We start from the raw sequence: 18,519 nt of genomic DNA, 5'->3' as shown, positions 1-18,519 counted from the left end.
TGACAGTAAAATGTGGCTGGGGAAGATCAAATGGGACCGTCTGTTTATTAGGTACACATAGAAGAGAGGGGTGGCTCAATTGAAAAAAAAAAAAACATGAAAAAAGGAAGAGAAAGAAGGGTGATAAGAGAGGGATGGTTGTAATGGAGTGTGAAGAGGGTGGAGAGAAGGGAAAGGAAGTTTGGAGGAGATAGGTGGAAAGTGAAGAGGATAAATGACATGTCTCAAACAAAGGTTGGGAGGTGGGAGGGTCCAAATCCTTGCTACATTTGCAGACGTAATAAATGGATGACTCCTAATCAGCCACATGTACAGCTCGCTATCCACAAGTCCTTTATTCTCACATGATGAGAATAAATATTTCGGTCAACATCTTCCCATCAGGTGATTGGAAAAGTCAAACTTCGTCGCCGTGACACCTTGGCATGCCCTATTATAATCATGCCCTATTATAATCAATATAATAATTAACCATTAGGCAGACAAAGCATGTGCCTTAGGGCCAGCCAAAAATTCGGGCCAAAAATTCTTTTCACATTAAATATTTGTCTTTTTTTGTGTTAAATATTTTGTTCTTGAATCAGTTCATCTTTTGTTTGGGGTCCATTTCCATGAGCCCGAGATCTAATTAGAAATTTTCAGGCCATTCTCTAAAATTTCAAAATGTGCCTTAGGACCAGCCGAGGCTTAATCCGGCACTGCCTATAATAACAGGACACAATGCATCTACAATGAGCCAGCAATCACACCCTTCTGACCAAACAATTTTAATGACAGATTTATTGCACTTATCATGTTATGGTATGAAACATGAGCTCTCTAGTCTGGGTTTGATTACCGGCCCGACTATGAACAGTTTCACAGGCAGGACTTTGAATTACAGTATCACAATGTGCATCATCCCTCGGATGTACTTCAAACCGGGTGTCCTGTCTGCCAGCATTATTTGGTGGACATTAAACATCCCACGACATCTGTCAATAAGAGTAGGCGGGTTATCGCCGGCATCCTGACCAAATTACAAATTCTTTCCCCCGACTATCACTGGGAAGGCAAAAGCTAACCACCCATGTAATCCTTGCCAGGGTGGTTGCTTCGTTAGAACCGAATCGAGAAAGGGGGAGAATATATATATATATATATATATATATATATATATATATATATATATATATATATATATATATATATATATATATATATATATATATATATATATATATATATATATATATATATATATATATATATATATATATATATATATATATATATATATATATATATATATATATATATATATATATATATATATATATATATATATATATATATATATATATATATATATATATATATATATATATATATATATATATATATATATATATATATATATATATATATATATATATATATATATATATATATATATATATATATATATATATATATATATATATATATATATATATATATATATATATATATATATATATATATATATATATATATATATATATATATATACATATATATATATATATATATATATATATATATATATATATATATATATATATATATATATATATACATATATACATATATATATATATATATATATATATATATATACATATATACATATATATATATATATATATATACATATATATATATCCGAACAACCTGGTGTTGGCGCAGTGGTTAGGGCAGCGGCTTGGGATCCAAAAGGTCCTGAGTTCAAGCCCTGTTGGGCCACTGAATTAATACACCATGGGGTTGACTCAGCCTGTCATCCTTCCGAGGTCGGCGAAATGAGTACCAGTATACTGGGTCGGTGTATACCCCGGTTAAAATAGGTGTACCATATTCCTGTGTCGTAAGAGGCGACCAGGGTTGCGTCAGGAAGGGCATCCGGTGTAAAACATGTGCCAAATCACTATGCGGATCATACGGATGATCCGCTGTGGCGACCCCTCATGGGAGCAGCCGAAAGAAGAAGAAGAAGAAGATATACATACAAGTCGTTAGGTGACGTGGGTGGTCATTATATAATTGCATACTAGTCATACAGTTTTTGACGGATCGGGCTGAAAATATTTGACAAAGAGGTTGATTATAGTGCACATAAAAGCATGGAAGCCGATTTTTGATTTCCGAATATTTTTTTTTTTTTTATGATTTTTCAAAAATTTCAAAGTCCCGTTGCTACACAACGGTGGCGTCCATAGCAACGGTGCTCAAAAGCATACAACTAGATCCTGGTATGAACCTACCTGTCAAGTTTTATCAAAATCGGTTGACTCCTCTGGCCTCCAGAGCTGTCCATTACATACAAACAAACAGACAAGCCGGTAGGCGACATGGGTGGTCGCTATATAATTGCATACTAGTCATACTGTTTTTGACGGATCGGGCTGAAATTTTTTGACAGAGGTTTATTATATTGCGCATAAAAGCGCAGAAGCCGATTTTTGATTTTCGAAAAAAATATACATATATATTACATATAAATATTTTTCGGATTTTTTCAAAAGTTTTAAAGTCCCGTTGCTCGGTGACGGTGGCGTCCATAGCAACGATGCTCAAAAGCATACAACTAGATCCATACAACTAGAATATGAACCTACCTGTGAAGTTTCATCAAAATCGGTGAACTCCTCTGGCCTCCAGAGCTGTCCATTACAAACATACAGACAGACGGAAAACCTGAGAATAACGGTAGCCTAGCGAGCACCCAACAATTGACAGCGGTGGATTACATGCACTCATATGAATGAAATAATTTTTATGCCTTCGTAAAAATAAAATTTAAAAAATGGCTAAAACTTGCCACATTTGATGTGAAATATCTGATTAGAAGGATTGGGCTTTCCACTGTAATAATTTTTTGTGAGTATCAAACACACACAGACAAGCTCATTACACAGGTGCGATCACAATATATGACAAGAGGGCATTAGTTTAGCCCTGACAGGCCTCACCTGCAGGGATTGCCGAGCGAGATTTGTAACTGCAGAAGTGGTATTGCGGCATCAGCACATGGGTTTGTGCCGAGAATCTGCAGCCGGTGCTCGAGAACAGTTTGGAATAATCATTGTACGCTCTGCTCGCAATGCTTTCCACCAATTACACTCCGGGTGCAAATTAATTTCATCAGAGCGATTTCAGATCAACACCCAACGATGCAATCAATAACCTGCAATCACCCATGCACCTGCATTTAACGGGATCTCTGTACCTGCGGATGGCACAAATCCATCTCGTGCGTGAATGCGATACAGTGTTACGCCTCTACTGGTGCGTATTAAATCGAGAACCTTCCTCTCAAGATTGCCTTATTTGTTGTGAATGGTACGCACTTAGGTATATGATCAAGATTCTCAAAAGCATCTTCATGTTGCTTCACCTGGGACCAAATGCAGAAATACAGGAGCATTTTGAGTGCGTGCATGCAGGACATTGCGCTCGGCCAATTAATTGGTGCACGCGGACGTGGCCAAGCTGACAGTGAATTGATTATCGAGTTGGAGTATCGACTCCAAACTACTATTGCGGTGATGTGCTGTCAATTTTGACATTGTGGAGCCATGTGCTCTTTTAGGAAACAATATGGAGCTGACTGTATCCCACATATCATGTGTTAATGATGTTGAAGATCTCAAATGGAAGTTGGCCTTCAATTTAGTATTGTGAAAACAAAATATCTCTTACCTCTATTTTTGACCAAACGGGCAGAATATAGGTTGAGACCAATTGTTTTATCAACCGTATAGTAATGGTCTTCCATCGACATGTTGTGGTGCAAGCAGCATTTCGCAATGACAGTCACCAAGCAAGGGTGATCCCTGAAAAGTGTTGCTGAAAATAGCACAGGGATTTCAAAGTAAGGCGATGAAAGGATTTGAGATCGTTGATTTTTTTATGAGAGTTGGGGAGGTTGGGAGAGCAGCCAGGTGAAACCGAAATACAACTGCCATGTGCACGCTCAGTTATGAAACCTCGTATATCAATGAATACGTCTCAAAACTCACAGATAAAGCAATATATACTTCCTTACATAATAATCAATGTCGTTACGTTGCGAGAAATTTCTACAGAATTGGTCATGTACCGTTTTAGACACCTATGCATCCAGGTACATTGGAAACGACTCTCCATTGTTGTGAGCTTTGTAATAACAAGCAAACTTCATGTACAAGTAGATTGCAAAATTAGGAAATTATCACAAAGGAAGGGGCTGTGTACTGCAATAAACTGTGCCAAACATTTTACTTAAATGACACATACCATATCACATTCATTTGAGGAGTCTATATGGCCATGGTACCTGTTCGAAGGTCCACACCCCACGTGAAATATATTGTAAGACCTTTTAATGTTCACTTAATTGTAGACGTAGCAACTGGTTTTAACTTTCGCCTTTAGCGGAGCAAGTGCTCCAATACAGAACCTCCTGCTGAAACCAGACAATGACGGTGGTTTCCATCGTATCTCACTGCAGTGGAGAAGGAATTCAGCAAGAGAAAGGTCACAAGCAAACATGCGACTACTGGTGTGCATAGTAGATAGAGGAGTTAATTATGTTTAATCCGGGTGCCTCTCCAGATCTGCTTGTGTGGACCATAGATTTGTGCCAGGTCATGGTGCATCATGCATCAGTAGCCGTTGTCGCACGTGGTTGCTGGTTTCTCAATAGTGAAGGAAGTTATACTTGATGTGATGCCTCGAGGAGGGGTGGTCAGCTCACTCGGTGGTAAGGCCATCTGCTCCATGCTGATTATCACAAAGCAGGGGGAAACACGTATTTATGGATGGTCGTGTGCCCAAGCGAGCCGGTTCATTTTGGGCGAGAATGTAATGTTCTCAGACCGACACCAATACAGTTTGTCCTACATTGTAGGAGGCTGCAGCAAGCAGGATGATATGCACTTGCACATAGCCAGAGTTGTTTATACTTAATTTGAAGTACAGGATGTACTACTACCCCAACTATTCCCACCTTTTTCACAGTCTTTGAAAAAAAGAGAGAATCACCCACTGCATAAAGCAATGTCAACTGGTATGCTGATCACTGCAGCAGCAGTCAGCGCACTCAGCTTAGAACCATTTTATTTTAAAATCGCAAACTCACTCAATGGGGAACGGAACCATTCAATCTATGGATGCGTTTCTGTCTCACTGATTTTTAGAGAAAAAAGTTTTAAAAAGTAGCACATTTTAACTGGAATGATTACAAGGCTAACTAATAAAATTGCTGCGAGGATAACCAACTATTGTGAAGTCCCATTGGTCAGAACCACAAGCAATACATTGTAATGGTGAGGTACCACCCAGCCCTGCAAGAGCTTCAAAAAGTTTTAAATTTTAATATAGGTATCCTGATGGTAGTCCATATGAACAGTTTTATACAAGTTTACTTAACATGGCAATTCCTGGACAGAACTCGATGTTGATAGCATTGGAAACCATTTGGTGAAAGATCTGGAATGTGGACAAACATCTACAGTGAGAGTTGCCGACCAAAGGATCTGGCACGTGACGAGAGGTTAAATACAAGACCCGATTATTTTGTGCATACCTAAATGAGAAATAGTATTTGATATGAAGGTGGAGGTTAGACTGTGCTGACAAACTTGTTGGAGAATTTGAAATCAAGAAAATGCTTTGTCGATGTGGACCTTCATCATCTTAAAATATGCAATTTGGTGCCTGTCTATTTGTCTGTCTGACAGTGATACATTCAGTCGTTATCTATGCAATCTCAACCAAACTTGCCAGGGGGACTAAGGGTCACACGACAGAGGTTGTAGCGACTTAACTTGCCCCACTCCCCAAAGGGAATTTCCGTCTTGGATGAACTCCGTGTTAAGGTGTATATAAATAGCTCAGCTGGGAAGTAAAATTTTTTATAACCTCAAACTATTCGGGCATTTCTTTCCAGCATATGATTACCATTTCAAACAGTCGCTACTTTTATTTTTTTTAAAGAGTAGTCACTGAATTTGGAGCAAACCAGGGGTGTGGTCCATTAGCAATAAGCTTGCTATCTCTTGTCAAGCCAGCCATTCCTTATCAACCATTTCAATGTTGTGATTAAGCCAATCGGCGGGCGCTCTACAAGCTGCTTGGTAATGGAACACACCCTGACATCCTTGAGGCATTCCACTGTGTACTTATCGTGTTCCCCACAGACTAACAGATCCGAGCCATATCAACTTTCTTAGCCTCTGGGTGAGGTGCTCAAATGAGTCTTTACACATGAATGATGTATCCCATTGCCTGTCCGATTTTTCTAGCCATAAGATTTTGTGGACTGTACATGGATTGTAAATAACATACATCTTGGGGCCTCATATGTTATTTCTCCCTGCCATGGCTTCAAATTTGACGTGCGATGTTGCCCTTGAGACCCTTACGTCCCAATTGTGACCTTGGTTCGATGCATAACCCAAATGCAGGTGGATGAGTTCGAATATCGACTGTCATGCTTGGTGTTTCACAGGCAGGGTGATTCATCAATGTGTGTGCCGCCTCTCGGATGGACGTCAAACTGGGTGTCCTATCTGCCAGCGTAGGTTGGTGGACGTTAAAGATCCCACGGTGTCCTTTGCCATCCCACAGTAGGCGAGCTATGAACGAATTCCAAATTCCTGTTGGAACGAACAGGAAGCTTGGGCAGCTGGTTCGTGAAAGACTTGGGCGAAATTTCCCACGGCCAACACGACAAGAACGTGGGAAAAATTTTGGCCGTTCAAGAAGAATAAGAAGAATATTAACAAACCGCCATCCACATTGACCCCCCTCATTGCCCCTCCCCCGCCGCTCCCTTCGGGAGCGGGTGGTTCTAGTATGATAAAATGCAGTTTGTGTTCAAATTACCTGCTGAGCTTGAGTCAATTTAGAGTTCACCTGTCAAAAGAAAAAAAAATATATATATATATATATATATATATATATATATTTATACAGTATGTGGGCTGGCTCTCCAGCCTCACATCTTACTCAGCTTGACGCCATGGAAACCAAGGCCTTCAAGATTATTAGAATCTCCCGTGAAGAAGCTGAGTTTATGGGCCTATCACTACGCCATTGCAGACAGGACGGTGCCCTGTCTGCCTTTCACTGCCTCCTTTCAGGTCTTGCACCCTTCTACTCTTTCCGTGCTTTCCCCTCCCACCTCCTCCCTCGACTTTTCTGCAGGGAGCATCACCAACTGCCTTTTGGTGAAACTACCTAAATCCCCCAAGTTTCCAGTTTTCATTCCTGAGAGTTTGTTTCTGTTTCCGTCTTGTCCACCTCATAAATCCTCCCCTATCATTCATTATTTCCAGCATCCCTTGTCGTCCGTCTCCGTCTATTTTGTCCCTCAACCTTGCACTTGTAGTGGGGCAGATAACAGCAATTTTTGAGGAATCGTGCAAATGATGATACAAGCATCAAATTTGGCACATTTGTTCTCCAGGGGATTCTAATCAAATCTGCCTGATTGGCCATTTGAAAATCCAAATTTTGAAAAATTTGAAGAAAAAAAAATACTTTAAAAAAGTCAAGATCACGAATCGATGTTGGATGCTGGCTGAGATTGGTGAATGTTTCAGAAACATCATCAAAGCCGTTCCAAGTCTGCCATGCAGTTTTCTTCCCTTTACCGCGGAAGGCAGACACGACGTCACATCCAGTGAACGCATGGAAGTATGGGATCCCTCCAGCTTTCTCAGGCCCTATTGCAGAACCTACCTCATGGACCGGAATCCATCGCACCTTGGCTCCTTGGCCAAAGGCAATCCACATGTTCTCAAGACCTAGTTCCTGTAAGGATGGCAGTACAGATATTGCTATGACTAGTACGTCCGTGTCATTAGCCTTAATGATAATGGACTTGCTACCATCCGTCGTTGCATCCCTGGCGTGTACAAATATTTGAGTGTCAGCTTCTTCATGACAACATGGAGACACAGCATCCAGTGACTTCCTTATGTTGCTCATGGCATCTTCTCCTTTTGTGACAATGACTGTGCTTGTTGTCTGTGCTTCACACATCTTTTCCGCAAGGAAGTAAAACAGCTCAGTCTTGTTGCTGTCATCTCGAAGAAAGCTTCTCCAGTTACTTGGGGTCTTACTGGTTCCTGTCACTCTTCTTCTGATTCCTTGCCTCGGACTTCAGACTTGACTTCTTGTACACATCAAACACTGCGTCCACCCTCTCGTACCTGGCACCATAGGATTCCACCTTTGGGATGATGTCTTCTTTAGCATAGTCATCAAATATCTTTGAAGTGCGTGGAGGTGGGGAATTGATAAGTGCTGAGCCATCAACGATGACTGCATCTCCCCTTGGTTCTCTGTCTGGGATGTTCACTTGCGCTTCAAGAATTTCAGCCAGCTGTGACTTTAAATTTTTTTGAAGTTTATTTTATTTTATTTTGTTTTTCAAAATCTGGATTTTCAAACGGCCAATCAGGCAGATTTGATCAGAAATCCCCGCAGAACAGAAATGCCAAATTTGATGCCTGTATCATAATTTGCACGATTTTTCTACTATCTACTGCACTATGATCCGTTACTGTGTTTTAACTCTTCCAAAGACCTTGACTGTATACAAAAAAAGAAAGAAAGAACAATCTGGTACTTTTGATTATTGGCAGTTTTGTACTTTAGCATTGATTTCTAACTATTTTATGAATGCTGTTAAGACTGCCAGGACAGCCGAGAAGAATGCTCACTCGCCTCTGAGCTGTCTCGCCTGGGTTTGAATCTCAGTGTTTAAACATTCAGGGTGAGATTTCAATGGATGTCCCTACCGCACATTGGATGAACGTTAAACGGAGTGTCCATCTGCCGGCATTTATAGTTGCTGGACGGTAAAGATCCCGCGGTGTCCTTCATGAAGAGCGGGTGAGTTATTGCCGGCACCTTGGACAAACCTCAAATTCCTGCTTTAAAATAAAGGGGACACTGCATCAACGGCACAGCCGCACCCACAGCAAGTGACACTACTCTCAGCCATGTAATGCCAATGTTGGAGGAAGAATAAGAACAAGGAGAGATGTTGAACTTGAAGACTGCAGAAGAAGAATTATAGTCAATTCCTGAGTTCAATCCCCCTGTCGACTGTTAAATTCATGCCAGGTGGGGTTGACTCAGCCTGTTATCCTCCTGAGTTTGGCAAAATCAGTACCAGTGTGCTGGGTTGATAACCATTCAGGGTAACCTGTGTGGGAGTGATGACCTGTTCATATCCATACTCCTTGCCAATCAGCCTTGTGCACTTTTACAGTGTGAAAGGAATATGATGAGGCTTAATTGATCTTCCTTGTTTGTTTCTATTACAAATGTGGGGTGGAGTAATTTTTTGGAACCATCCCTACATATGCAGTCCACAGACTAATGTCATGAGCAGTTTGTGTAGCATGAGACAAAAAAAAAAGTGAACATTCACTGATGATTCTCATCCGTCCTCAAATGAATATGCATGCTGGGACAAACTCACAAAATTCCTCTTGTTTCTGACTTATTCTGATTGAAGCTGCATCGAACGATGAAATGAAGAGAACACTAAGTTGATGTGGACCTTGATGTGATAAAATACAGTTGATTTGTATAAACCCACTTTCTGAGCAAGAAATAATTTTTGAGAAGGAAAAAAAAAATAATAATCTGATACGAAGTGCGTGGAGCCTTCTTGGGTCTCCTTGACCTCTTCGGGGCGTGATTCCACCTGCCCCGGGGTCCTCGCAGACATCTTGCGGATTGCTGTTAAACTTGAAAACCACCGAAAAACAATGATATCAGTGCTTTATGGAGATTATATTTACCTGAGCTGACCTTTTCAAGATTTTTTGTTTTGGGCATGGCAGAGCGATTTTCAGGACCACCTCGACATAGAGTCGACTGACTGTGATATGTACATTGACATGCATTGTATTGTGCCACTGCTCCTCCGGGCCAATTAAAACATTAATGGTGGATTGTCGTTAGTTCGGTATGGCCCTCAGGTGGTGTTCTGTAAGGTGCCAAGAGCGTTTCGATTTGGTACAAGTTGGTTGATCTCTCGGCTGGCTACTGCAGCTTAACAACATCGTTGATCTCAAACACATTGCCAAATTGACGGCATCATGTCAAGGTTTGTCGACACACTTGTAGACAGACACGAGAGCCCTCATCGCATCGTAGTTAGAGCATCAAAACCAGGAGGGAGTACAACGATGTCCGAAAGAAATAACTTTTATAGATCTCTGTCTCTGTCTCTCTCTGTGTCTCACTCACTTTGTGTCGGTCTCTCTCTCTCTCTCTGTCTCTGTCTGTCTGTCTGTCTCTCTCTGGGAATGATGAACATGTGGCTGGGAGGGTGAGACTTGAGAGAGTTCATTTCAGGTTGTGGGGCTGGCCTGGTACTTGTAGCAACATCGTAAATATATTGGGACACTTTCATGATAAGGTAATTCATTTAAGGTCAAGTGATGTACTGGTTGGGCCCCTGGCCGTGTATAAGAGTAATACTGGCAAACATTCTGGGACAGATAAGTCCACGCAGGAGAAGGTAAACTAACAGATTTCACATCACAAAAAAGGTGCACCGCCATCGCCATACCATTTTAAAAAGCAAATAAGAAAGAAAACGAATGAAGTACAGACTGTCACCTCGAGACTCTCAAGTCGGTGCTTGAGCAGTCGCATGGTTCTCCCAAGTTCATCTAAGATCTCGGCCGACCGATTTGGTGGTCGATCCTCCATGGCATTCCCCGTTTCCTGCCGCGCCTTGTCCCGAACGACCTCGCAGCGCCCCAGCTCTGAGCGGAGTTCATGTATCGTGTCCCTTTGGCTCAGGATGGTCTCTTTCTGCAACAGCACGGTCTCACGCAGGCGTATCACGGTGGTGTCATGGGTGAAGGTGCCGTGAGGTGATGGTGCATTGCACACCGGGTCCTCACCGGGTGGCACGGCACTGCACAGTAACCGAGTCGGGTCGCCTCGGCCAGCGCGAATGCTCTTTGCATCCCTGAAAGTGCAGAGCACGCTGAGCATGAATGTGCGCCACAGCATGGTGATGTCTATGGATGCTCACACTCTGGGTTGGGAGTTTATCGCACGTCCTTTATGGAAAGTGAAGACAAGACGGGGATGGAAAATGGACTTTTCAAGTGAAAGTGGGAAATATAGGGTGAACAAATGAATATGGAGAGCGGAAAACTATCGTGCGAGAAAGAAAGCGGCGATGAGACACTGGCGACGCGAACTTGCTGCGATGTAGTTGAAAGCAAAGCGCGCCTGTGCAACGTGCTGACTGCAGCAGGGGGAGGTGCTAAAAGTGGGAGGAGCACAAAAAACAAGCGGTGCCTATTGGTCGACGGCACGCCGCACGGGCGGGCCTCGACAGCGGGCTGAGAGTTAGAGGTGCGAAGATGTGAAGAATTAAAGTTGTGTGGACATTAGCGAGGGTGTCAGAGACAGAGTGGATTCGTTATGAAGATAAGAACTAGGAAAGTTTCCTGAATTTCTTCACCGTAAAGTCTGAACATCTCTATTTTGTGCATTCGACTTTGTTTAATACCACCCTCGGCATATATTTATACCAGCACATACATATCTAGGGTGGGACCATGAGAAGGTTCGACACAAACGAGAAACTCACAATGGTCTGATAATGCACAATTGAATACAGCACGACTCTATATATGTGTAGATATCTACTGAAGATATACACTACTGGTCTAAAGTTTTAGAACACCCCCATTTTTCCAGTTTTTACTGAAATTTAAGCAGTTTAATGTTTCAATGTACTCTGGAATTAAAACATAGAACAAATAAACAATTGCAGATTTAAAAAAAAGAAATCATGGAATCGTTTTGTTGAACAAAATTTAATGTAAATTTTTGACTCATCAAAGTCGCCACCTTTTGCAGATATAACAGCTGAACATACTCGTGGCATTCTTTCTACAATGGAAATCAAATATTGTTCGGAAAGTTCTTCCCAACACTTTTGCAGAAGTTCCCACAAATGTGTTGCACTTGTAGGTTGCTTTGCTTTCACCCTTCTGTCCAGTTCATCCCAAACCAGCTCGATGTGGTTTAAGTCTGGAGACTATGCTGGCCATTCCATGATTTGAAGCCTACGGTCTTGTTCTTATCTTCTAAGGTAGTTCTGACAAAGCCTGGAGGTATGTTTTGGGTCGTTTTCTTGCTGTAGGATGAACCCCTGACCAACTAGGCAAAGACCAGAGGGTATTGCATGGTGCTGAAAAATGCTGTGGTCACCCTTTTGGTTCAGGGTGCCAGTCACTCTGTGCAAGTCACCAACTCTGGATCCAGCAAAAGAGCCCCAGATCATCACGCTTCCTCCTCCATGTTTGACAGTTGGTGTCACACACTGAAGAACCATCCTTTCGCCTACCCGACGGCGTACAAAAACCCTGCGTGATGAACCGAAGATTTCAAATTTTGATTCATCGGTCCATAAGACCTTCTTCCAGTTTTCAGTAGTCCACTGGTGGTGCTTCATGGCCCAGGCAAGCCTCTTTTTCTTATTTAGCCATCCTAGCAATGGCTTTCTTACTGCCACTCGACCTGTCAAACCTGCAGCTCGAAGTCTTCTCTTCACAGTTGAAACTGAGACTTCCTTACTTCGACCAGTGTTAAGCTGTGCTTGAAACTGCTGTGCTGTGAGCCGCCCATCACACAAGCTGGTTGACTCTCAGAAACTTGTCTTCTGATTGTGTTGTGGCTTTGGGTTTGCCAGACCTCTTCCTGTCAGAGTTTCCTCCAGTTTCCATGTGCCTTTTGATGGTGCAGGAAACTCTACTCACTGACACCTTGGCTTACTTTGCAATTTCTCCAAAGGAAAGACCGACACTTTTAAGGGTTATAATGGTCTGTCTGTCTTCCCTTGTTAATTGTCTTTTTCTCGCCATTATGATAGCAATATACTACTTCTTGCAGTGCAATATTGTCCACATAATGCTTCAGAGGGTGCAGCAACACAGTCTGTTCCAACACTGCTTTTATACAGACAGAGGGTTTGTAACTAATCAACAAAAGCTGGGACACATGTAGGAATTGTTTGCATCAACTTTCAAGGCTTAATTTACTTCCATTGCTGCAGAACAGCTGCAGTTGCTCACTCATTACTTGTTGCCTGAAAAGGGCCTTCTTTAGCAACTCTGAAATTTACATTATTTTTCAGTTTTTGGTATCCTAAACCTTTTTTTTTAACCTCTGGCAGTTTTTGCTTAGCTTTGTACCATTTCCGGTTATTCACTGGTCCTGAACTGCTTATATTTCAGGAAAAACTGAAAAATGGGGGTGTTCTATAACTTTCGACCGGAAGAGCATTTCCTTCCCTCCGCTCTGCATTTCGCTGCATTTCCTTCCCTCCACTCTTGCTGCATTTTCTTCCCTCCCATCTTGCTGCATTTCCTTCCCTCCCCTCTCACTGCATTGCCTTCCCTCCCCTCTCACTGCATTGCCTTCCCTCCCCTCTCACTGCATTGCCTTCCCTCCCCTCACACTGCATTCTCTTCCACTCCCTTCATGCTATCCTCCTCCCAAATCCCAACCCCTCTCCACCCCCATACACATCTCACGGTAGTCTCCACGTGCTGTATTAACATGCTGTTATAATGTACCCCATTTTGTTCAATCCTCTTCTACTACTCCTCTCCCCCACCTCTATTCCACACAAGTCCCACTGCCATAGGCAAGTCGAGAACCCCTCTCCTCACACTTACCTTCGCCCAAACCACCTCCTCCTCACTAGTTCTCCCACACCTCCTCGCTCCCACCCACCCCTCCCAGAGCGACGTTTGGTGAGACGTCACTCTCCTCACCCCCCCCCCCACCACATCATCGCTCTTCCTCCCTTCCTTGCTCCCCCTTTCCTCACTCCTCCTTGCTCCCCCCACCTCCTTTCTCTCTCCTCACTCTCCTCTCGCCCACCTTCCTCTCCTCACTCCCCCTTCCCCTCTCCTTCCCCCTCCCCTCTTCTATTCTCTTCACTCTCTCCCTTCCCTTCCTACTCTCTCCCTCTTCCCTCCTCTGTCCTTGCCATCCCTCACTCTCCCACCCCTCTCCCATTCCCTCATCCCCACCCCTCCCCCTTCCCCTAATCCCCACCCTCCCCCTTCCCCGAATCCCCACCGCTGCCCCCTGTTTTAGGGGACTATTTCGGACTGATGGTTTCGTTTGAATTTGAAACAGCTTCCCCAAAGTGTAGCATGTATGAATCAAATTTGGAGTGAGCTGACCAGAAGGGTGCAAAGGTCGCGACATGTACGAGCATGCAGGCAGGCCTTTGTCAGGTTGATAGTCTGGGTTTTAAATGCTCCCACCTGGTGTTATATTGAACACGGTGGTTAAAAAGAAAATGTTACTGTTTGGGCACAATTTTTTCACCCTTCCCTTCCCTTCCCTTCCTTTTCCCCTCCATCTCCTCCCTCTTCCCCCTTTTTTCCTCTCCCCTCTTCGTATTCCCATTAGCAAAGTGATGGGTGGTATTTGTTGGTGAACATACAGTATATATTCACAGTGCCTTCTGAAAGTATTCTCACCCCTCGACATTTTCACATTTTGTTGTGTTCCAGGCTGAATTTAAAATGGTTCAAATTCACAAAATTTTATCACCGATCTACACAAAATACCACATCATGACAAAGTGAAAACATGTTTTTAGAAATATTTTTACAAATTCGTTAAAAATGAAAACCTGAAAAGTCTTCCCTCAATAAGTGTTCAACCCCCTGAGTCAATACTTTGGAGAAGTAACTTTGGCAGCGATTACAGCTCCGAGTCTCCATGGATCTGTCTGTATCAGCTTTGCACATCTGGATTTGGGGATATTCTCCCATTCTTCCTTGTAGATTTGCTCCACCTCTGTCAAGTGGGATGGGGAGCGTCGGTGAAGAGCAATCTTCAACTCTTTCCACAGATTCTCAATGGGATTCAAGTTATGGGACTGTGTTTGGATACCATTCTCACATGGTATCCTTGTATAGTTATCCATCACATGGTATCCTTATATAGTTATCCATCACATGGAATCCTTATATAGTTATCCATCACATGGAATCCTTACATCGGTATCCATCATGTGGTATCCTTATATCTTTATCCATCACATGGTATCCTTACATAGTTATAAATCACATGGTATACTTGTATCGTTATCCATCACGTGGTATCCTTACATAGTTATCAATCACATGGTATCCTTATATCATTGTCCATCACATGGTATCCTTACATAGTTATAAATCACATGGTATACTTGTATCGTTATCCATCACATGGTATCCTTACATAGTTATCAATCACATGGTATCCTTATATCTTTATCCATCACATGGTATCCTTACATAGTTATAAATCACATGGTGTACTTGCATCGTTATCCATCACATGGTATCCTTACATCGGTATCCATCATGTGGTATCCTTACATCGTTATCCATCATGTGGTATCCTGACATAGTTATCAATCACATGGTATCCTAACATCGGTATCCATCATGTGGTATCCTTACATAGTTATCAATCACATGGTATCCTTGTATCGTCATTCATCACGTGGTATCCTTGTATAGTTATCAATCACATGGTATCCTCACATTGGTATCCATCACGTGGTATCCTTACATAGTTATCAATCACATGGTATCCTTGTATCATTATGCATCACCTGGTATCCTTACATACTTATCAGGTCAGGTCAGGCATGGGAGCATGTGCCAGAGCAGCACGTCGCTGCGTCCACTTTCCGCCGGTACTCCAGGGGCCTCCGTCTGGCCATCCCCCAGGCAGATGCCAGGCCCATCCCCATCTCCTTGAGATGATGGTCAACCTGCTGCAACCAGGAGGCATGTGGTCGGCCCACTGGCCTACTCCACTCATGAGACTCCCTCGCTGAGAGAATCTGGTGAGCAGGATCAGCGTCAGGAAAACGAGCCACATGTCCATACAGCCGCAACTGACGCTCACGGACTATGCAGGTAACAAATCTCATCCGAGTCTCTCTCAGCAACCGCTCGTTGGACACAAAATCCGACCAGCGATAGCCAAGGATTCTCCGAAGAGACCTGGTACCAAAGGAATTAAGTCTCCGTCTCAGATCCTTGGTCAGAGTCCAAGTCTCGCACCCATAGAGCAAGACTGGAAGTACCAAGGACCTGAAGACTCAGACTTTCGTCCTCCCGCACAGGTACCGGCAGCGCCACACCCCATGATCCAGTGAATCCATGACTCCCCAGGCCCGACCCAGACGTCGATTGACCTCTGACTCGCAGCCAGCAGAGACATGAATATCACTGCCAAGGTAAGTGAATCTCTCCACGACCTCAACATCCTCACCACAAACAGACACAGACAGGACAGCAGCATCCAAGATGTCACCGAAAGCCTGGATCTTAGTTTTGACCCAAGAAACCCGTAATCCCAACGGCTCCGACTCCTCATTCAGCACCTCGAGGGCCCCCAAGAGGATGTCTAAAGTCTCCGCAAAGATGACTGCATCATCTGCAAAGTCAAGGTCCGAGATCTTGACATTCCCAAATGACGCACCGCAACTTGATCTCTCCGACATCCTCCCAAGAATCCAGTCCATACAAGTGCTGAAAAGTGTGGGGGCAAGTACACATCCCTGACGAACTCCAGTAACAACTGGAAATAAGTCAGAGATGGTACCACCACACTTCACAGCACTCTCAGTACCAGAGTAGAGTTCAGACATCAGATCGATCAGTTTTGGTGGCACCCCACGAAGACCAAGAATCCTCCAGAGGACATCCCGATTCACTGAATCGAACGCTTTGCAGAGATCAACATAGGCTGCAAGCAGCCCCTGCCGAAACTCTCGTCTACGTTCGGTGAGGACACGAAGTGCAAGGGTACGGTCAATCGTTGACCTCTTTGGTGTAAAGCTTGACTGCTCTGGACGCTGGTGCTCAAGCAGATGGTGGCGAACCCTATCGAGAATTATCCGAGCAAAGACCTTGCCCGGCACTGAGAGCAGCGTCACCCCTCGGTAGTTGTTGCAGTCTTGGCGATCACCCTTCCCTTTCCAGAGAGGGACAACAAGGCCCCTCTTCCAGTCAGTTGGGATGATGCCTGTGTTCCGGGCAGAGCACAAAACTGCATGCAACGACACGAGTGCAGCATTTCCACCAGCCTTGAGAAGTTCAGCATGGATGCCACAGATCCCTGGAGCTTTGCCCCGTTTCAACTGGTTCACCGCAGCCCGTGTTTCCACAAGCGAAGGTGGACCACAGTTGATTCGAGGGTCAGCAACAGGGATTGTAACACCCTTGACGTCCAACTCGACAGTTGGGGGATCAGCCTGGTACAACCGCTCAAAGTAACCGGCCCAGCGGGCCTTCACTTCAGACTCCTCTGTCAAGAGCCTACCACTCTCTGCTCGAACTGTAGTGCTCCGAGGGATGGGCTTGGATGAACGTAATGCGCGAATTCCCCTGTAAGCGGGACGAGAATCACCTGTCCACAGGTGATGCTCTACCCCCTCACAGATTCCTCGCACATAGGCCTCCTTGTCCATCCTCAGTGCACGTACAGTTTTACGCCTCAGCTCCCTGAACAGCTCAGCTCTGCCATTCAGCCTGGCCCTGCGACTCTGGTCAATGGTATCCAGTGTCCCTTGAGAGACAAAATTCTTCTTTGCCCTGCGGTGAGTTCCAAGGCATCCACCGGCAACATCAAGGACGGTGGTCTTGAAGGCGCTCCACAACTCTTCAGGACCCCCCAAAGCACCCAGACCCCCAAGTGTCCACTCAGCCTGTTCGCAAACTCCTCAGCTACTCTCTCATCCCTGAGCTTGGCAACATCCAGCCTCGGCTGGGATGGTACCATTCTCCAGGATTTAAGGTGCAGCTTTAGAGTTGCTACAACAAGCCTGTGGTCAGTATTGAGGAACTGAGCACTCCGGTAGACCCTGCAGTTCTGGATCATCCTCCAACGACCGTCAATGAGGACATGGTCAATCTCCTTTGCCACACCGCCAGCGTTGGAATACCAAGTCCAGCGATGAGCTTGTGGGCGCTGAAACCATGAACCAGCCACCCTAAGTCCATGACTTCTTGCAAAGTCAAGGAACTTAGTGCTATTCTGGTTCATAGTTCCTGACCCATGGGGACCAACACACACCTCATAACCATCCCTATCAGTTCCAGTCGATGCATTGAAATCCCCCAAGACTAGAAGTGTATCTCGTCTGGGGCACTGATCAACCACAGACTCGAGCGTGGCGTAGAATGCGTCCTTCACGGTGAGATCACTCACCTCAGTCGGAGCATAAATAGAGACCAGGGAAATGACACCTAAGGAGTGACGAATCCTTAATCTCATAATACGCTCGTTGACCGGTGTTACCTCAATTATCATTGGGGTCAGCTTATTGGACACAGCTACAGAAACTCCTTGGGTATGGTAACCATCAGAGCGACCAGACCAATAGTAGGTGTAACCACCCACCATTATCTCGCCGCAATCCGGTCTCCGAACCTCAGA

General features: G+C 44.0%; 1 protein-coding gene across 1 annotated transcript in view; it reads right to left on the bottom strand.

The window, feature by feature from the left end:
• Positions 1 to 13,399, bottom strand: part of LOC147034648 (neuronal pentraxin-2-like) — a 149,105-nt gene extending 135,706 nt beyond the window's left edge. Inside the window, exon 1 of the mRNA XM_085886728.1 lies at positions 10,651 to 13,399. Within this exon, the coding sequence (XP_085742854.1) occupies positions 10,651 to 11,052 (402 nt within the window). The 5' untranslated portion in view covers positions 11,053 to 13,399. The remainder of the gene's footprint in view (positions 1 to 10,650) is intronic.
• Positions 13,400 to 18,519: the final 5,120 nt, after the last annotated feature.

The sequence above is a fragment of the Eptatretus burgeri genome, chromosome 1 (assembly GCF_056783735.1).
Source record: "Eptatretus burgeri isolate ZD-2024b chromosome 1, Ebu_testis_v1, whole genome shotgun sequence".
Taxonomy (NCBI): domain Eukaryota; kingdom Metazoa; phylum Chordata; class Myxini; order Myxiniformes; family Myxinidae; genus Eptatretus; species Eptatretus burgeri.
Note: the sequence above shows the minus strand (reverse complement) of the source record. Positions and strands in the feature narration are given on the sequence as shown.